The 22,710-nt window shown below is 37.4% G+C and overlaps 1 protein-coding gene across 4 annotated transcripts in view; it reads left to right on the top strand.

Moving 5' to 3' along the window:
- LOC126187581 (transcriptional protein SWT1) overlaps window positions 1–22,710 on the top strand; it is a 262,566-nt gene that overhangs the window by 200,673 nt on the left and 39,183 nt on the right. For all 4 annotated transcript variants that reach the window (XM_049928751.1, XM_049928753.1, XM_049928752.1 and 1 more), the window contains 2 exons: window positions 15,938–16,089; window positions 19,732–19,872. In XM_049928751.1, the coding sequence (XP_049784708.1) occupies window positions 15,938–16,089; window positions 19,732–19,872 (293 nt within the window). The remainder of the gene's footprint in view (window positions 1–15,937; window positions 16,090–19,731; window positions 19,873–22,710) is intronic.

Genomic DNA, 22,710 nt, shown 5'->3' with positions numbered 1-22,710 from the left:
CTAGCATACATCTTTATGATTATTATGCTTAAATATTCTCGGGTAAAATTACAAATCTACTTTACACCTCAATTCTACTTTCCAATACTTCATCTAATGCCCTAGAGTCCTCTTTCACTCCTCACTCCTATTATATAAACAGATGTCATGCCTATACATAGTAGATGCTATGTCTACCTGTATTTACCAACTCCCAGTAGATACTATATACTTTTCTCAAAGGAATGGCATGGCACATATAAATATATATTTGAGAGCAACAAAAATGATGATGCAGAACCGTCACATATCAACAATGTAATATGTGCATCAACTCAGATGTACATATGTCTTTATTCCCCTACATCCCTTGGCGGCTCTGACATCCTTCAGGTTCCTCATTCGTAATTCTTCTGTCTGTGCTTAAGTATATCTTTGTGTGTATGAAGACGTGTGTTCTTGTATCCTGATTCTTTGGCCTACTTATATGAAATAAATTGAAGGTTATTGAAAACCATGGAAAATAAGGACTTCAGCAATAGAAGTATATGCATATGGAAAGAGGGAAAGATAGACTGGTACTCAGATGAGAAGTAAGAAAGGAAAAAGTAGAACTGGTTGCTAAGGTTGAGGAAGAGAAAGAAGATAGCCCCAAAGACAGGAAAACCCTTCCCACCCCCTTCCCCAGGATCCCTACTTCGCCGGTACTTGAATGAGAAGCCGGAGGAGGTAGGCTGTTAAAGGTCTCCTACAGAACGGACATTATCACCTTCACCTTTGAAGCCCCCGAAGAAAAATCTTAGCAACACCTATTGAACAGCAAATCGTGAAGAATCAGTTACAGTCGTCTGCGAGGGTTGTCTGAAAGGTGGGGTGTGTGATTAGTGTTAGTCATGCTTGTACTTACACTACCCACCCTTCCAAAAGTAATACAAACCCTCCCCTTTACATTACATCTCGCAAAGGTATAAAATATTCTATAAAAATATAAAATTATACACTACAAAAATATAAAATTATATGTTACAATAACATAGCTGTTAAGTTATTCATTTTTCGCTATATTTCATACATACATAAAGTACTCCATTCAGTTTATCATGTCTAGATATCACTTTGTTCGAATAGTACCATGTTGTTATACTTTTCACTCAAATAATATTGTATTCATTTCATTTCATGTCTAGAGATCACTGTTCATCCGTGATTCTCTTAAATTGGTCCTACTCTTGTAGTCATATCCGGTTTCCTACATACTAAAATTATAGGATAGTTTAAGAATTCAAGGATAGACTACAGAATAGTTTAAGATTTGAAGGGAATTTGGTGCAGGAAAAAATAGTTTAGAAGAAACACTGAAAACAAGTAGGGATCCAACGGTCATCACTCCACCCATTAACACAGAACGTTAACGTCCCTGGGGGACAGATGTGACTCTGCCCAGATCCCATGGATCTGATATTAATCTCACTTCTGCAAATGCAAACCGGTACGTTTTGGTAAACTTTGTGTGAAAGTCTGCCCACAACAAAAACAATCACCACTTTACTTCATAACATCAGTTAAAGTTATTATGTTTTCTACCTTGTCATGGACAAGTTTGAATTCCTTACCCAAGTCATCTATAATCTTGTTAGTATCATTAAGTTTGGAAAAAGTAACAGTTGCAGCATTTCCGGAGGTTATACTCTGGGAAATTTCTTGATCTGTAATTAGCTCAAAAGGTTCCACCAGACTACTTACATTTATAATGTCAAAGTTGATTATTTTTTTCTACATTATTTACTCATGAACTGACATCTCGTGTTGTAACAGCTGTTATACTAACACCTTAAATTTTTGTTTGAATAATCGATATTAGTTCCTTAGGTTTACCTGTATTCACTTTCAAAGTATTCATTTCCTGTCTTATGGAATTAAATTTAACATTACATACATTTTTACAAATTTTTAATTTTTCACTAAATTCAGATTCTACCTTATTATTGTTATTATTATTATTATTATTATTATTATATTTATATTTGACGTCACATTCAGTCTCCAAAGTAACTATGCCCTCGCATCAATTACTAGATTCTTTGCTTTGGGCATCTGTTTTGACAGGCAACAAACCTATACTTGTCTTCTGAATATCTAAAGTTTCATTCTGAGCCTTTAATTTAGAATTCATTGAGTTTATTAAGTCTAGGTTTTTATTTAACATCTTACCTCGAGCATTCAATTGAGAATTTATTGAGTTCATCAAATCTAGGTTTTTCTTGAAATGATTGTCTAAATCTTTCCTAAAAGCATTAAAAACTTGATTCTGGCCTTTGAAATGATCGTCTAAATCTTATCCAAAAGCATTAAAAACTTCATTGTGGGCTTTGAAGCGATCATCTAATTTATCATCTAAGGTTTTGATCAAATTCACTAACTCAGACCAGTCAGTCCCTTCTTTAGCAATTCTCATAGCCATGGCTGGTTCTGACGTCTCTCCGACTTGTATACTGTCCGTGCTTCTATAGACTCTAGCTCTTGTGAGCATCTAATACTAATTTCAATTATACCAATTACACAGTGAAAGCTCACTCCACAGTATTTTGTAACACCTCTTACTAAAGTAATAAAGTTTTTACATCACACTCAACCGGCGTATAGTTCTAGCTGCGTTGGTGAGCAAATGTGTAATCAGCGCCGGTGGACAGCACTGGTGCCGGTGGCTTCGAATGTTGGTGTCAGCGTCATCATCGGCGAGCGGACGCGGAGTCAGCACGGGTGAGCAGCAGCTGGTGCAGTTGGCGTCGGTGGCTGGTTACTGTGTTGGCGTCGGTGCAACATATGTGTGTGAAGACTGCTTACTCTCCACACCTGACCCTCTTAGTCAAAAAGTTGAGGTCTTCTCTCCAGTTTTCTCCACTATTACCTTCTCATGTCTTTTACAGTGTTGCATTCGCCTCTTTCTTCCATTGGTTTATTGCACCCAATACAATTACTGGAAAAAGTTCTCACATCTTGTTAGGCCTGGTTTCTATGGAAACACTTAATATCTTCTTTCCGTTTTTGTTTTTTAATTCCCATTTTCTTTGGGTCCTGTCACTTAGGTCTCCATGTTCTAATGGTTTTCGGACGACAAGAGACAGTGTGGTACTGGGGTACGAGACTCACGTGTATCTCACAGTTGACTCGCATATTGTGTACAGCTGATCTTCTTCTCGGGTCAGACGACTGCGTCAGTCTTCACAAACTCTTCTTCTGTGAAGACTATAGCTGGTCAAGGAAATTTAAAAATAAACTTGTTTTCTACTCTTGAAATGATTCTGTACTCTCAGGATAGTTTTGTTCAACCCTGTTATATTTTCATCTCCACAATAAAACAACTTCACAAGTTTCACACAAGCGTTCAACTCTCGTGAGTCAACCCCGTCTTGGACCAGTAGATACTAACGGATACAATTACAATATGTTTGGTTTAATAACCCCTATAAAACCAGTTCTTGATTCCCGCAAGTCCAACACCAGAAAGTCAAATGTAAGTGTCTTTAGTTCAATACATAATTCATTTGTTCACAACAATATAGTCATTACACCATCAAAGAATAGAGCGTGCTTGCTCCTTGTACTGGAGAAATGTAGGTATATGTGGGCAGTACTGACTGTATGATTTATCTTAGAAGATAGAAGAAAGAATGAAAAACCCACAGTTATAGTGTCTACAAGTTTAGAAAAATTGGTTGACAATACTAACTAGAAAAATCTCCTCAAAATTCTGAAGTTGTCAGGGGTTATGTAGAGGAGGTGAAAAATACATAAAAATTGTACAGAAAGCAGACTGCAGTTCTAGGAATCGGTGGATATGAAAGAAAGGCAGTGATAGGGGAGTGTGACAGGCTGAAGCCTATCACCAATGCTATTCAGTCTGTACATTTTAGCAAGCAGTAAAGGAAACTAAGAAGAAATTTGGAAAGGGATTTAAGTTCAGCTAGAAGAAATAAAATGATGATGACATTGTAATTCTCTCAGAGACAGCAAAGAACATAGAAGAGCAGTTGGATGAAATGGCTAGTGTCTTAAAATGAGGTTTCAAGATGGACATCAACAAAAGTAAAGCAAGGATAACAAACTCTATAGTTGAATTAGATCAGGCAACATTGAGGAAATTAGGTTAGTAAATGAGACACTAAAACTAGTTGACTGGTTTTGCTATTTGGATGGCAAACTGACTGTAATGTAAAATGCAGATTGAAAATAGCAAAAAATGTACTTCTGAATAAAGATATTTTGTATATGTAATGTACATGTAAATGTAAATGTTAGGAAGTCCTTTCTGATAGTATTTATCTGAATTGTATCCATGTATGGAAGTAAAATGTAGACGATAACAGTACAGAAGATTAGATCGGTAGTTTAGAAGTTTATAGCACAACTTGACTCATAGCAGGGACAGATTGATAAGATACATCATAAAGCACCAAATAATAGTTAATGTGTTAGTGAAGTGTAGTGAATAAAATTTGTGTCACAAAATTGTTCACTTTGAAAAAGGAACACTTTCAGCTCATTGTGATGCGTGTCAAAGATTTAGTCTTGCTGCACAAAGCTTTTAACAAAAAAACACAGTGCAGTATATATATATTATTTTTAATAGGCAACAAGGTACATGTTTGCCTCAATGCTTGCCTGAGTAACTGCAGATTTTATTAAGTTTTCTTCCCACCATTAACCACTAACTCATGATTGCAAACTATATTCAAAGGGAAAATTTTATGCACCATCATTGGATTACATATAGTAGGATGCTGCTCATGTGCATAGGCTGTTGTTTGTTTGTTTGTTTTTACTGTTGTTATATTTAATGTCCTTTATGCATTAAATAAGTATGATGAGGAAATGCAGATTAACAGTAGACAGTAGTGTAGGTAATCACTAATCTGTAGCTAATTGATGCATGGTTTGTAGATATAGGTAAGAGCACATAGCCTGTCACTAGTTTTTAAGACCAAATCTTGGCTACAGTAAGCCAGTAAGCAGTTAAAAGTGGATGTACATTGCAGTAGTAGTTAGAGAGTACTGAAAAGATTTGCCCAGGATACACTATTACAGAGAACTGCATCATATCAGTATTCCAAGTAAAGACCACCAACAAAACAACAAGATAGCAGAAAACTTAGCTACTAACAGAGATAAGAGCATTCAAGCATGATCTCTTTAAATGTGTAAAGTTCATAAGCCAGAACATGAACATGTAATTAATCATGAAAATAATGACATTCTGTAAGTTAAGCAAAATGATGCCCTGTCTGCTAAACTATTCTCAGCAGTCCTCGAGGAATTTTTCATGTTCTTAAACAGAAGGGAAAAAATGAAGGCATATTTATTAATTGAACATATCTGAACCACCTGAATTCGATGATTATATTCTACTCTTTGTGTTTCTTAATCAGTGGAAGAGACTACTAGCACAAATTTGAAAATAGAACTGAAAATGAATTGGAATGAACAATAATAAAGTATAATCACAACAACAAAGAAACAAATAGTTCATATTTACAAGCAAGTAATAAAAGTTGTTCCTATTTTTTGTACTTACGGCAGTTGATGATGATGACTAGTTGGGCAGCCAAAGAACTGCACTGAAGAGTAAAAATTGCCTCAGATGTTTTCAGTATACTGAAAAGGTTTCTCAAAATAAGGCTTCCAATTTGTCTTCCATGAAGGTTTACAGTCACTATTAGTTAGCAGCTTTAACTTATTCAACAACTGAGTGTTGCTCAGTGAACAGTGGAAAGATGCATATTCGCAATTACTAGGAGGGTCAAGAAAGCAAATAAATGTATCAGAAAACAGCAGGAGTGGAAAACTTAATTATAATGGTAATCAAAATTAAATGGAGGGAGCCATAATTTGTAGCCAGCCAAATAGCTGGTGAATGGATCAAATAAGTTCTTTACTAAATTCACAGAGATGAGAAAAGAAATGCTATGGCCTAATGGAAGGTGGATATATAGAACTGAAAAACATCAAGGGCAATGTGGAGGCACATGGCGGAAGAAGACTGCGATGCATGATGGAGCTTGAAGGAGATCTTTATTTGGTACTGGCTGGTTATGATGATAGTGATGATGATGATGATGATGATGATGATGATGATATACAGGAAATTAGATGGAGGGCATGAAATATGCGGGATGTTGTAAAAGATAGTACTCAGTGGTAACTTGACCATGAACTTGGAGCTTGTGCATTAGTAGATGGCTGACAATGGCAGAGAGAGGCAGGAAATCTGGTGGCAGCATGGCATGAACAGTGAAGAAGTAACTGAGAGAGGGGTTGATGTCTTTAATGTAGTGAGGTTTGCTGTCAAGGGTGGGCCAAACGTGTTGGTGACTGGGGCAGTAGATTGTGGAAACTCAGACACCTGGCACCTTTTGGTTCTCTGAGATGATTGGGTTTATGTATTTTGGGATGCATTTAACAGACACATGAATAGAAGGTGGTGAGTGTGAAATAGAGATGGCATTAGGTGATAGGTTCAGGGGTGAGTAAAGGAAATTAAGTAGTTAGTGATGAACATGCTGCTGTTCTGCTGCTGTGTCACTGTAAGTGTAAATGGTTAACAGGCTAGATAATTTAATTTATGGTTCTGACAATTATCTTAAATTGTGCTGTAATTACAAGTATACCATTTCACATTCAGAATTCTTAGGATTTGTATCAAATGAACAGTTTAATTCTGACATAAATGTCATTTCATCATTCATTCATCATCCTTTCTTTCATTCTTTTTTAAATTCGGGGTACCCAGGCAAAACATATAATGGTATAAAATGTAATAACTGGAAATGTATTTGAGATATTTATTATTAGTTTGCTATCACAAGTATGGTAACTGAAAATGTTTACTGAGTTTGCTTTTAGCAGTTGGTACCTCTTACGCAGGTATGTAACTGCTTTGTTCACATAAACAGGCATCAGTAGCCATGTGGACTCCACAGCAGACATTCTATACACTTACTCTCATTGAGCAGAAGTCTGTCAAGAAGGTTGGATCATCAGATGCGGTCTGACGAAGGTCCACGGATGCACCAAACACAGCATATTACAGAAATCACTGTGGACACACAACACATTCTCCCAGCCGAATGCCACTCCGCTCACTGAGTCATCAGATATGCATCTCTCACCACCTAGCGGTGCAAAGATCTACTACTCCTACTTTCCAGATGGCAGCACCAGTCCCGAAAATTTTGAATTCCACCTCGTAGGTCCATTCTTCTTTGTGGAGCATACAGTTAATGCAACAATGTATATAGACATTTTGGAGCTGTATGTTGCGCCACAACTTCCTTATGACATGATCTTTCAACAAAGTGTTGCACCATGCCTATTTGTGAGGCATTTCTTGGACCATGAGCTCCCAGATCGCTGGATTGGGAGAGGTACATTACGCCACTTGATTTTTTTTTTTCTTTGGGGTTTATCAAGAATCAAATGTACCAGATATCAGTTCATGATCTACCAGATCTATGCCATCACATTTGTGCAGCTATCACAAATGTTATGTGTGCAGTGCTGCAAAACACTTCGAGAGAAGTGGAATGTAAATTGGATGTCTGCCACAGCACTAATGGTGTGTGTATTGAGGTGTATTAGGTGTATAAAAAAAGCTTTTTGAGCTACCACACATGTAGAAACATACTGTCAATAAATATAGTAATTACTTCACAGATTATTACTTTTTATATTATTATTTTTTAACCCAGATAGTCCATATTTGTTCTATGTTCATATTCCATAACGTTTATCATGACTGTGATGCATCAAACGTGTAACTAATAAATGAACAAGTAATTTGTTATAATCACTATGTTGCAAAGGGCAGCACAGTTACTACTTTGTCCATAGTCTTATCACTCTGTATAGTGATATCAAGACTTGCAGTGGGACAAATGAAAAAGTAATTGGGATTACGAATGTTCCAATTCTCTTGCATTCTGTTAATTACTTTACTTCTTTAATACTGAACACTGCAAGTGCAACTTTCACTGTCTAAGCTTTCCCTGCACCTGCACACAGCATCATACCTCAAATGTAACTCTACCAGTTTGATACTCCATTACTTTCAATTAATATTGTGGTCTTCTGTCCAAAGACTGGTTTGATGCAGCACTCTGTGCTACTCTACCCTGTGCAAGCATCTCCATATCCGAATAATTACTGCAACCTATATCTTTCTGAATCTGCTTATTGCATTCTTCTCTTGGTCTTCCTCTATGATTACGCCCACCCCCACCCACCCGCCCACCCACCCACACACTCATCCCTCCAGTACTAAATTGGTGATCTATTTTATTTTACATGTCCAGTTCCATAGGACCAAATAGAGGAGCAAATCTCCAAGATGGTGGAATGTGTCAGCACATGAAATTACAACATAAAAGTAATAACAGATAAAATGAAATGTAATGACAGATAAAATAAAATGTTTTTGAACCCAAAAAAGATAAGCCATAAGTTTATGTACATGCAATCAACTATATAACACAGGAATCAACTTAATTTTTCAAGGAACTCCTCAGCAGGATAGAAGGAGTGACACATGAGGAAACTCTTCAGTTTCAATTTGAAAGCGTGTGGATTACTCCTAAGATTTTTTAATTCTTGTGATGGCTTACTGAAAATGGATGCAGTAGTATACAGATGCAGTAGTGTACTTTACACCTTTCTGCACAAGAGTCAAGGAAGTGTGATCCAAATGAAGTTTTGGATTTCTGGCTGATATTAGCTGAATGAAACCTGCTAATTCTTGGAAATAAGCTGATATTGTTAACGAAGAACAGCAGTAAAGAATATATATATTGTAAGGCCACTGTCAAAGTAGTGAACAGAGGTCAACAAGAGATTCGCGAACTTACACCACTTATTGCCTGAACCACCTGTTTCTGAGCCAAAAATGTCCTTTGAGAATGGGAAGAGTTACCCCAAAATGTAATACTATATGTCATAAGTGAATGAAAATAAGCAAAGTAGACCACTTTTCATGCCAAACTATCACTTACTTCAGATACTGTTCGAATAGTAAAATTGGCAGCATTAAATCTTTGAACGAGATCCTGAATGTGGGCTTTCCATGACAGTTTACTATCTATCTGAACACCTAGAAATTTGAACTGTTCAGTTTCACTAACCACATGCCCATTTTGTGAAATAAAACTTCGCGTTTTTTGAATTGCGTGCTAGAAACTGTAAAAACTGAGTCTTACTGTGATTTAGCGTTAGTTTATTTTGTACAAGCCATGAACTTAGGTCATGAACTGCACTATTTGAAACAGTACCAGTGTTGCACACAGCATCCTTTACTACCAAGCTAGTGTCATTAGCAAACAGAAATATTTTAGAGTCACCTGTAATACTAGAGGGCACATCATTTATATAAATAAAGAACAGGAGAAGCCTCCCTGGGCTACACACATTTGACCATGCCCCACTCACCCCCCACATCATAGCTTTTTCAACACTGTGGATAATGACCTTTTACTGTCTGTTGTTAAAGTTAGAAGTGAACAAATTGTGAGCTACTCCCCATATTCCATAATGGTCCAACTTCTGGAGCAATATTTTGTGATCAACACAATCAAACGCCTTCGTTAACACAAAAAAGATGCATAGCATTCGAAACCTTTTGTTTAATCCATCCAGAACCTCACAGAGAAAAGAGAATATAGCATTTTCAGTTGTTAAACCACTTCTAAAACTGAACTGCACATTTGATAGCAAATTATATGAAATATAACAATCTATTATCCTTACATACACAACATTTTCATTAACTTTAGCAAACACTGATGGCATGGGAATAGGTCTAAAATTGTCTATATTATCCCTTTCTCCATTTTAATAAAGCGGTTTTACTACTGAGTACTTTAATTGTTCAGGAAACAGACCATTTTTAAAGGAAACATTACAATTATGGCTAAGTACAGGGCTAACATATGCAGCATAGTACTTTAATATTCTGTCAAGCACTCCATCGTATCCGGGAGAGTCCTTAGTCTTAGTGATTTAATTATTGACTCAGTCTCCCCCTTGTCAGTATTACAGAGTAGTATTTCAGACATCACTCTTAGAAAGGCGTTTTCCAAGAGAGTTATATGATTCCCTGTAGAAACTAAGTTTTTATTTAATTCACTAGCAATGCTCAGAAAGTGACTATTAAACACTATACATATATCTGACTGACCAGTAACAGAAATATTTTTACTAAAAACTTGATTCCTTGATGTATCAGAATGTGCCGTACCAACTGATCCTTTCTTCTAGTAAGGTTGCGCCACAAATTTCTTTTCTTCCCAGTTACATTCAGTATCCCCTCATTAGTTATGTGATCTACCCATCTAATCTTCAGCACTCTTCAGTAGTACCACATTTCAAAAGCCTCTGTCCTGTTTTTGTCTCAACTATTTATCGTCATTGTTCTGCTTCCATACATGGCTACATCCCATACAAATGCTTTCGGAAAACACTTCCTAACACTATTTATAATCTGTGTTAACAAATTTCTCTTCTTCAGAAACACTTTTCTTGCCATTGCCAGCCTACATTTTATATCCTCTCTACTTTGGCCATTGTCAGTTATTATGCAGCCCAAATAACAAAACTCATCTACTACTTCAAATGTCTCATTTCCTAATCTGATTCTCTCAGCATCATCTGATTTATTTTGACTACATTCCATTATCCTTGTTTTGCTTTTATTGATGTTCTTCTTATGAACTACTTTCAAGACACACTTCATTCTGCTCAACTGCTCATCCACGTCATTTGTCGTCTCTGACAGAAATACAGTGTTATCAGCAAACCTCAGAGTTTCCACTTCTTCTCCTTGAACAATTTACAGATTGAATAACATTGGGAGTAGCCTACAGCCCTGTCTCACTCCCTTCTCAACCACTGCTTCCCTCTCATGCCCCCCAACTCTTATAATTGTCACCTGATTTCTGTACAAGCTGTAAATAGCTTTTTGCTTCCTGTACTTTACCCCTGCTACATTCAGAATTTCAAGGAGAGTACTGCAGTCAGCATTTTTGAAAGCTTTCACTAAGTCGACAAATGCTATTAATGTAGGTTTGCTTTTCATTAACCTAGTTTGTAAGATAAGTTGTACGATCAGTATTGTCTCACCTGTTCCTACATTTCTCTGGAATCCAAACTCATCTTCCCCACAGTTGGCTTCTACCAGTTTTTCATTCTTCTGTAAAAAAATTCGTGTTAGTATTTTGCAGTCATGCCTTATTAAACTGATAGTTTGGCAATATTCACACATGTCAACACCCGCTTTCTTTGGGGTTGGAATTAGTATGTTCTTTTTGAAGTTTGAGGATGTTTTGTCTGTCTCATACATCATGCACACCAGATGGAAGAATTTTGTCATGGCTGGCTCTTCTAAGGCTGTCAGTAGTTCTGAAGTTTGTATTCCCTTTCATGTGCTTCATTTGCTGCATTTTTATATTTTCTCCTTTCATCAGTTAAATTCAATATCCCTCGTGTTATCCAAGAGCTCCTACTAGGCCTTGTCTTTTTACCTATTCAATCCTCTGCTGCCTCTCAAAGTTACCCATGTGCTAGTCAATAGTGGCCTATTGTTCCCTCTGGAGCTGTCAACAACCTCTCTCTCTCTTTCAACTTATCCAGGTCCCATCTCCTTAATTTCCCATCTTTTCGAAATTTCTTCAGATTTAATCTACAGTATATAACCAAAAAATTGCGACCAGAGTCCACATCTGCCTCTGGAAATGTCTTACAATTCAAAATCTGGTTCCAAACTATCTGTCTTCCTGTCTGAATCCTTCTGGTTGTGTATGTGTAAATGGAAAATCCAGGATGGAATGTAACAAATTTATGAAAAGGAAAGTAGCTACTCTCCAGATCTCTTCCACATACGCAACCTCCTTTCAAGCCCCATTCAATATTCGTCTACTATTTTTCCTTCTCTTCCTCTTCATACTGGTGAATTCCAGTCCCACATCACAATTAAATTACCATCTCCCATAACTACCTGAATAAGTTATTTCGTCCCATCATATGTTTCTTCAGTCTCTCTTCCTCATCTGTGGAGCTTGTTAACATTACACATGTGTGTGTTGGTCAAAAATAGTCCTCACACATATATTTTTGATGAAGGTCTTACTGACCAAAAGCTTTATTTATGACAGTCTTTTTGTTTTGCTTATCTGTGACTCAGCATCTCCGTTACATGGTGAGTAGCAACTTTCCTTTTCATAATATTGGCTACAATAATGCATTCACTGTGCTGTTCATAGTAGCTTACCTGCATTGTTATTTTCTATTTTCTTATTCATTTATATTACTATATTCCTATGATACCTTTGAATTCAGCTTTTTGCAGACTATCTTCATGCCTGCTAATTTGCATATTACAAAACACTCTCGGCAGTTCCCAATATGAACAGTTATGTACTTGTATGCTAGAAAGTTTTAAAAGCCCACTACCGTGCTCTTCAAGAAGTAAATAGATATACAGGACTTATGTATTGGAATCTCTACAGGAATATTAGTAAACAGAAGTGTCACACACAAAGCAGTGTATGCACCTTGTGACAGGTGTGCCCATGCCTATGGGTGGGGACACGGGGGTGGGGTGTTCACCCCCACCCCCCCCAATCACCCAAGCTCTTCAACATAGGAAAAAATGTGTAGTCAGGTGTTTTTTCTTTTAAAAAAATGATTTAAAAGTCAGTATTTACAGGGTATTTTTAACTGGATCATAACTGGATTTTTTTATGGCTACTTACAAGTCGACATTTGTCTTCCAAAATATCAAAAATACTTCATACCTCCAGATCTAGTCCCTCCCCTTATACAAACTATTGTGTACCTGCCCTTGCCTTGGCATGATTGTGGTTCATCACAATTTTGGTCGAGCCTTGTGTGTAAGGGTAGATTGTTAGGGCAGAATCTGTTTTGATACTATGAATGTCTGTTCTTCCAGTTTTTTGGGTTGGTGTAATTGAAACGAGCTATGAAGCAATATTGTAAGTGAGGAATTCTTCAAAGATTGCTGAGGAATGGATGGATGGGAGTGGCGGAGTAATTGGGTGAATGTATGAACTGGGCCAGCAAAGGTTTAGTTTTGGCTTTTGAGTGTGTTTTGATTAGTAAAATAGGCATAAAATAAGTGATTCCATTGGAGGTAGTAAATGAAGGGGAGCAGTTTGCTGATTAGTCCTAAATGATTTGGCTTCCAGACCAAAGGCAAACTCTGTGGTTATATCTGACATGGAAGGGGAGCGGATTGCTAATTAGTCCTAAATGACTTGGTTTCAAGACAGGAGAATAAGTCTGTGGATACTTCTGACATTTATGCAGTTTAGGGGTTTTGGAGGCTAGGTTAACAGCAATGTCAGTCACTACAGCTGAGTGGTCAGTGTGTCTGACTGCCATGTGGGGGATCCAGGTTTAATTCCTGGTACTGCTGGTGTTTTTTTCCTTTATGGTAGGACTGCATCAGAGTCCACTTAACCTTGTAATGCCAATTCAGTAGCTACTTGAATGAGAAGCAGCACCTCCAAGGTCTAGAAAGCCAATAATGGGTGGTAGAGCAGTGTGCTCACGCAATGCCACTTCTTGCTGCATCCAAATGATGCCACATGGCAGTGGATTACACAGCAGTCAGTCAGCATTGTGTGGTCCTCAGCATCTGACTGTGGGGTTGGTTTTTCCCCTAGGTTAGAAAATTGCATGAGAAGTAGGTCTACCATACAGTGTCCAGGTGCTGTGCAAAGTTACTCTGTGTATGTGGGGGGGGGGGGGGGGGGAGGTCTAGTTGCAGTAGTCTTCTTTGGTGGTGTGGGATCTGCAGTTTTCTGAATAATACTTAAAATTTAAATGCCGCTCTAATTGGTGGAGGGATAGAATTTCAATCTGGAAGATAGAGCATAGAAATAGAGAACCACAGAGTAGAAAACATATGTGGCTTAGAGATGCAAGTACCATGATAATACGCATTAAATCTTCAACTTCGTAATTGTTGAGCATGATTTGCTACTCTTTTATTATCAAAAGTTTCTTATTATGAGAGTTACTGTATTCACTATGAGAATAAGCTCAAATGGCTAAAATTCTCAGTAGCATTTTCTAATATTACATATCAAATGAGTCTCCTTTATTGTTGCTAACATAATTCATTCACTTTGTTTAACAATGATGGAGTAACTAATCTTTGAGACAGTCCTTCTGAAATTAAATGACTCATTGCTAAGTCCACGGACGTATATGACCTATGTAGTCACCAGATATCTCAGCTGACATTATATATAATGAACAAAGAGACTGACAGACAAACTTGATTGTATTGTCTGGCTCGGATTGCATATGTTTTGTTGAGTCATCTGGCAAGGAATCTCATGGTGATACACTAGTACAATCTCAAAAAGAAAGCAAAATTTGTAGTGCTAGATACACAGACAGAGCACGGAAGAACCAACTTAAAGTGACTCAGAAAAATATAGCATAAAGTGACCCTATATGATACTGAATAACTGCAAAAGTTGTTCATAAATGCACAAAAATTCCACTTCTGATTACCAGCAGGCCTTACTGGAGTCCTCAGAGCATTTCAGTCTTGATATAACTTTCAAGCAAGAGCACCTGTGTCGAAAATTATGAATCTTTCAGTAATTCCACATAATCGTGATATAACATCACTGTTGGCATTATTGTTTACAAGTGTAGTGTCACAGTGTTATTAACATAAGATTTTCACACAACTTTCAAGGATATGTGGAAAGGAATATGGCTGATGAAATAAATGTGTGCCTCAATAGGTCTTCTCTGTGGCCCTCAGTTATTTTCCCTAAAATTGCCAAAATATGAGAGGGTGTCTGAGATTTGAAATATCAGTCAGTGTCCTCAATTGAGAAACTGATAACAATAATTTGTCCAGTTGTTACCACATTAATGAGAAACGTATGCGGTGATTAAGTGATTGGACCGCTCTTACCACTACCGATCCTCCTCGTTCTCCCTCCATACACTATAGGCTTATACTTCATGCAAACATGCCTGAGGTGTTGCTGAGACCTTTGAAGCCACTGAAACTCCATACTAGCAGTAGGATACAAGTTAAAGCTCTATTTCACAATGTAATACATTAGTTTAGAGTCACCATGTAATATGGTAAAGAGCATTGGTTACAAGTTCTGTAAGATGCCTAAACCTGACTGGACTACAGTGCACAGAAAATATCACCAGCTGGGATAATGTTGCCTTGTTTGTGTATGTGTATGTTTTATTTGCCTGTCAACTCTGAGGAAGGACATTGTTTCCAAGCTGAACAATAATTTCAGTCTTGCCTGTCGACTGCTCAACATGTCACTATATGATGAATGATCCCTCCATTATTTGTATTCTATACACCACTTTTCAATCCTGTATTGACCTTAGGAAAGTGTATGGAAACCTTGTTGCCATGACACAACACGTAAGAACAACAGTTGTATAATTTATGGATCTAATGCTCACGTATGACTCTACACAAATATGTATCCCCTTTCTTACTCTCAGTGCATGATAAATTTGCTAATATTGCTACAGCAGGTATTTCTCTCATCAATATTTTGAAAAATGTCTCCACCCAAACCACATAATACTATCAAGCTGTAAGCTGCAGGTGAAGACCACATACACTTGCCACTGGAGCAGTGATATGCACAAATGCTTCTCTAGTTAGCTATTAATACTGTAGGAATATAATAAAAGAAAAAAGCATTTCTACTTAGAATATTTACAAAATGTAGTACCTTAATTGGTGTTCTACTGTCACATACGTAATTCTCTCATCACTTCTAAGTTGGAATCAATTCCAACCTATCAGATGCTGTATGTTATTAAAATTTTGCTACCATAATTTATAATGTCTGTCATCAGTGTGACATAATAGTTGATTGGTCTCTTTCAGAATTTAATCAGTGATTGTGAGAATCCATTTTCACGTTCAGAGCTGAAAAATTCTGTGACGTTCAGTGAACCATCCCCTGATTGGGTAGTGTCCAAACACCTAGTTGTTGTTGAAAACATTAGAAAGATATGCATTGCTCTAGTGGAGCTTTGGTAAGTTCAGATATCACTTATAATGACTTCTGAATATACGTAGTATGTAATAATCTAAGCATTATCCTTCTATAAATTTATTTGTTGAAGACGTTTTAATTCTTAAGACACTGCAAAAATTGAGAAGATCTGAACATCTGCCTAGACACAGCCCAGCACTAACCATTCCAAAAGCAATACGTACTCTTCTTATTTATTTTACTTGTTTATGGGTATACATGTTCCATAGATCTATAAGTCGCCACTCACCGTAAAAATGACATATTGAGTTGCAGACAGGCACAATGAAAATACTGTTACACATTGAGCTTTCTGTCAAATCTGTAGACCAAATTTTGCCCTGAGTGGCTGTAGATAGCCGTTTTGTGTGTGTTTGTAGGGGTGTGTGTGTGTGTGTGTGTGTGTGTATTTACAGAAAATAAATAGTAATGATAGAACAGAGCTGTAATAGTAACAAAGAGAGCATTGCAAAAATTGCCCCATTCACCAAGATTTTGCCATTATCTCATTTTAAAATATAGGCAGATGTAAAAGATTAGTAGCAAAGGTGATGCAGTATTACCTTACAATGTTTGTTTACAAATGCCACTCACAGATTATGTCTTAGGTCTGTTCCGACTTGCCAATTGTTATCTAGAAGGCAGTACAAGGAGTGACTAATTGTGATGGGACATGTTATCAGCAGGTCGCCAGCCCCTCCAGAAGAATCCTGATAATGCTGATGTTTCTTTAGTCAAGCAGCTCTTCATTTAGCCTCACGAGGCTGAGAGGACCTTGTTCCAAATCTCTCTCCTCCTTTTTTACAAAAAAAGCAAATAGAGGTGGTATCAGGAGTTCAATATTTGGCTATGGAGGTGTTTGAGAACAGCTGCCTTTGTTGCTGGCAAAATATGATCTTGACTTTATATTTAGAGAGGATCTGACATATTTTAGAGGAATATAATATGTTAGGAATGCCATGAACTTGAACTGTTCTCAATCAGCTTCTTAGTGTGGGGCAGTCACCACCAGTTTAAATTGCAAAGGCTTGTGGATCTTCCATAGTGAACAGCCATTATCTTCAAAGAATTTTGAGATGTTCATGTTCTTCCCGTGAATAGTCCTCATCAGCAATCGTATATGCGCTGTGTACAAGCGTTTTTGAGACTGGGTGATAACAGTGACCAGCTTGCAGGCACAGATTTGTATGTGTCAGCTTGTGAAAGGCACCATATCTCAGGGTGCTGTTGGTTTTATAAAGATGCAAGAGACCAGGGAAAGGGAGACATCCATCCTTTTCAAGCTCCATAGTGAATGGGGTGTTCACATGATTGGAATTCATGTGGTCCAAGAATTAATGAAGTTTCTCCTCACAACATCAGGCCACACTACAAAACTGTCATCCACATACCTCCTAAAGGTGACAGGCTTTAAATGTGGGGTCCAATTCTTTTTTCCCAAAATATTCAACAAAAAAATTGGCCAGCAATTGAGGCAAGGGGCTTCCCATGGCAACCCAGTCAGCTTGTTCATAAAATTCGTTATTAAATAAAAGGTGAGGAGAGCAAGTGCTGAAACAAGATTGTAATATGTTTGTTAAACTGTTTTGCAATCTGGGACAAGAACTCTGTGAATGAAACTTTGCTAAATAATGACACAGCATCAAAACTAACCACAAATCCTAGTGCTGAGGCTCAGAGTCTTCATATTACCAATAAAATCTTGTGTGTAAAAGCCAACAAAGGATGATTGCGCTAAATTCTTATAATGTTATGGATCACATTGTCTGATATTCTTCCATTGCTGATTTTCTGAATTTATAATTTTTTACAGTGCTTTCCTGTGTGTAAGAAATGACATATTCAGTTGAGGAAACAAGTAATCCCTTATAGTTCACTATAAATTTATTTGTCCATATCACAAAATAAAGAATCAGTAAGATAATCTGTTTCAGCTACTGAACAGCCATCTTTGGATTGTGGCTCATAATTCAACTTGTATCATAAAGTATATTGCCTGTGTCTATGTCTGTGGTAACATAATGTAAAATAAGCTTTCGTTGAATGTGAGTTCATTCATTCATTCATTCATTCATTCGTTCATTGTCATCAGTAAATTCCATCAATAAGCAGAACTTGAGGGGTGTAGAACTAATCAAGTAATACAGTAACAAATTCAAATCAGTATCCATCTATTACTGCAGTAAAAATCGACTATCACTGTACTGCATATTACTGTAAATGTAACCTAGTAAAGTAGCTGGAATGTCTCTACTTTGAGGGGATAAAGACCTTTACCTTGCTCTGTTACATTAATTAGCTACTGTTTGTCTTCTGCTCTCGGTTCGATGTTTACATGAATACAATGGAATTTGTCGAAGAAAATAATTTACTACGTAGGTGCCTGTTTACAGTACACTATTACTTACTATTCAGCTCTGCAATGAACTTTGCTTCATATTATGTTGCTAGCAAGATTTTTCAATCCTTAATCCAGGTAACTTGCGTAACTTGTGGGAGAGGCTACAAAGTATTTTTTTTCTTTTTCTTTTGATTTTTTCGAGATTTCCATTTTCTTGTTTTGCATAAAAAGGGACTTTATGATGCCTCTTTGCCTCAGAGCTCATAACTTTATACTAAAACCTAAACAATGAATCAAAATGCATGAAATTATTTTTATATCATGTATTTTGAATGTGTAAATCACAGTTCAGTTGAAACAAACTTTAATTACCACTAACAAATACCATGAAGGAGTAAATTTACTGAGATATTAGTGTAAGAAATCCAGGCTTTTAAAAGAAGCCTCTGCAAGATGTGCAGTTATCTACTTTACACTATATTTTACCTGCTAGCTTCTGCTGAATAAAAATGTTATTAATTTGATGCATTGCCCCAAAAGATAATTCCAAGTGCAACAGGGATGGAAACGTGGATAATAAACCAACACCCTTGTTCTTGCATCAATGAGAACATGCAAAACATGCTGAAATGAACTTCTTGATTAGTTTATTTCAAGGCACAGGCAGATTCTGTACAATAATATGCAGTGATCTTCCCCAGAACATGTTGTGCAATCAAAATCTTGTGTCCTTGTATGCATCATCATATAGGCATTTTTGGAACTTCCACCGAGTACCGGATTGGCATTGGTGGAAACTTGTTCTAGATTTGAGCCACCTCTGTGGACCTCAACTTTAATCACTCTGCTACTGTCTACATCCATTTTACATTGTCTTTTGTTTATGCTACTTTTCTGTACACCCTAATTTTTCTTCAGCTTCTGCTCTGATTACTTTTCTTATGGTTTATAGCTTCTCTTGTCTCTTGTGATTCCATCAACTCTTCATCATTCTCCATTGCTAGCTATTTTTTCCTCTGTTTTCTTCTGTGCTCCTGTTATCTTTATGTCATTGGCTGGTCTTATGAGCCATTTTTGACTTCTTGAGTTTTCAAATTTCATTAGTTGTCAGGTTGTCTTTGATGATTCCCTCTTAGCCTGTCCTGCCATGACTCCCTTTGCTCATGACACTCAGTCGTTCAAATATCTTACTGTGTTTTTTTTTTTTAATTTTATTCAGTTTTGTTTAACAAATATTTTATACTGTCTTGTCTCTTTATACTTGTTTACTTTTACTGATTTTTTTCCACAATTTGTTTTCAGTCAACAACTGCGGATGGTAATAGCTCAGGACCAAAGCTTGGTACAAGCAAGACTACAGGTAGTACTCTCTGAAGATGATTTAAAAACATGGGTGTCATATTTTTACGGGCCTGTATCAAACCTGTATTTAATAATGGAAAGGTAAAGTATTATATTTTTTGTAACTCCCACTTCAGTGAAAGATTTGAGCATATCCTTCCATCATCAGTTTATTATATGAGAGATATCCGGAATGTGATGTTCTGAACTGTCAGTGCAACAGTTGAAAATTGTGACTGTGATTCTTTCTCTTATACACAAAGTTAATTTTGTCATAACATTTTGCATACATGGAACATACCGCAGTTGGAATTCAGCATCAGTGTGTGTAGCAATATTGTGGCCAAGAGAGAGGACTGTAATAGAATTTCATTATAAATAATAGATTGTAACTAATAATTCTCATAACCTCTTGCAAAAGTATATAAAGTATTTTTGTATAAAGCCTGCTAGTATTTAAAGCCAAGTGTGTACACATGCAGACTGCAGTCAGTGTTGTAATTTTTGGAAGCTCTTGAGAGAGAGCTCCACTGTGCAGTCAGCATGAGAAAGCAGTCCATTCTGAGGACAGTTTCACATTCATATCACACTTGGCCCATTTTTGTGGGGGTGGGGACAGAATTTACAGTTGTCTTCCTAAGTCTGTTATGCTCCATACCACCAGTAGGTAGTGGAATCAGCTATTAACTACTGACACTCATAATTGATTATCATCCTCCTCTGTGGCTCACTTTAGCAGCACAAACTCATATGTCACAAGCTTAGGTGTAAGCAGATTCTAGCTATGTCGAATGAGAACAATAAACTGGAAACCGACAAGAGTTAAAATTATTAAATGCCATCCTCACTTGACAAACCGCATGATGAAATATTGAAAATCAAAAGATGAAGAATGATACTCAACTGTAAATCTTTGTCTTGATTATTTTCAAACACAAACAGTAGCAAAAAATGAGAACTGGAGAACAGGTGTTGTGGTCGTAGATTGAATTACATTACTGTAGCTTGACTTCATGTGCTGCAGTCAGGTAAGAAATACCAGCCACCATGATCAAAATACCTGCTAGTAAGGTATGTGCAAGAATGATGCCAACGTAACAAGGCCAAGTGTCATTATTTTGTTGAATCTGAAACAAGAAAGGCTGTAAATCCGCAGTAAGTAAAACAGTCTGCAACACTAGAAGGATAGGCTGAACACTTTTAAGGAAAAACGTTCCTCTATTGTAACACACTCTTGATGTTGGTATAGTTGCATGGGACCTAAGAAATGTATCGGAAAACTTGACCAGCAGTTCCTTAGAGCACAGCTTTGACATATATAAAGTGCAAATTCCATATAGCAGGAAGAGCATATTAGCAATCAATGCACCATAGAAGGAAACATATGTCGTCAGCTATGAATAAGACTTTCCTCTGTCACCCCCAAAAAAAGTGAAAGGGGGTGGGGGGGATGTTACACAAGAAATAGCTGACAGGAGGCAACTGTCATATGATGACACTGATCCTATAGTGTCCTTCGTCTATTGTTCCCTTCAAACAACTGCAAGTCTCTGTGACAATCAATTCCATAAAAACTGAAAGGACATCTGATGTGAAGGCATGTTTATTGTCTGTCAAGTTAGTGTCACAGGAAAGTGCCCAGACATGGCAGCGGAGTGGCTGTGAGCAGATGGGCCACTGGAGGTGGTGGTGGGAACCATAAACAGGAAAGTTGAGACCAATGTAGCTACCAGAGATCTCGCGACTAGCATAGGTGATTGTGAGAATAGTGTGTTAATTTGCAGAAGGCAATAACATGCAAATCGGAAACCAGTTTGAAGCACAAGTGTGTGGCAGCTTAACATAGAGTATCCAAAGAGCAAGCTCAAAAAAGGCAGCAAGATGTAGCCAGGTCACTTACAAGATGCAGAATGATGCTTGACATATTGTTTCATACAGTACTGGAGATTGATTGTCAGTCCACTGTGCTCGGAAACACTGTGATCACCTGACCTGATGCAAACACTGTACACAATATTATCTATGACTTGGGCACCTCTAGGACTTCTGATTCATCATCAGAGTTGGTATCTGCATCACACAGTGCTAAAGTATATGTAAAGTGGTAACCGTGCAGATAGCCCAGCTCATTAAAGTGCGTCTGGGACTCGGGGAGGTGTGCCATCCCCAGATTGAATCTACCTCGTGGGTTAACAACAGGGGCTGTGTGCTTGTCAGCCTGGATGTAATTTTTGGATGGTTTCCCATATCCACTGAGATAAATACAAGACTTGTACCACATTCCACCTCAGTTACATGTTCACAAACTCTTTGAAAAACGTTATCGCATTTGACCGTGCAATGTACACTAGAGGCAGAAGATTACATGGATACATATGTCAACTTATTTCAGTAAAGGTACATTTTGAAAGAGTTTTACCATCAGAACTTTCTTTTCCTTTTGAGAGAATACAAATGGGACGAATGTGCTATGTCATTGAACAACTCTGCAATAAAAAGTGTGTATATTCCTCAATATCTGAGGTTATCAGTGAAGGGATCATGTAATAGGGCTATGAGAGGCTGGATGTTGCTTCTGGAATATTCCAGAAAGACTTGGCAGGAACGTAGCCACTCTACATGATTTCTGGCAGCCATGGTCATGATAATGTACGGTCACAAGGAGACTGGGCTTCAAACGGCCATTTGACACTATTGTGAGTGAAGCCATCACCTTCGGCATACAGCTCTGGTGCATCGTACTGCATTTGCAGCAGCAATTTGAGCAGCAGTTGGCACTACATTGACACAACAAACTGTTACAAATCAGTTAATTCAAGGATAGCTGCTAGTCAACGTGCATTACACTCATCCCAAACCACCATTTGGGTCTTCAGTGGTGTCAAGCAAGTGCTCATTGATAGGGAGGTTGGAGTTCTGTTGTGTGTTCTGGAGAAATAT

Source organism: Schistocerca cancellata, chromosome 5 (assembly GCF_023864275.1).
Source record: "Schistocerca cancellata isolate TAMUIC-IGC-003103 chromosome 5, iqSchCanc2.1, whole genome shotgun sequence".
Taxonomy (NCBI): Eukaryota; Metazoa; Arthropoda; class Insecta; order Orthoptera; family Acrididae; genus Schistocerca; species Schistocerca cancellata.
This window is presented reverse-complemented; position numbering and strand designations above follow the sequence as displayed.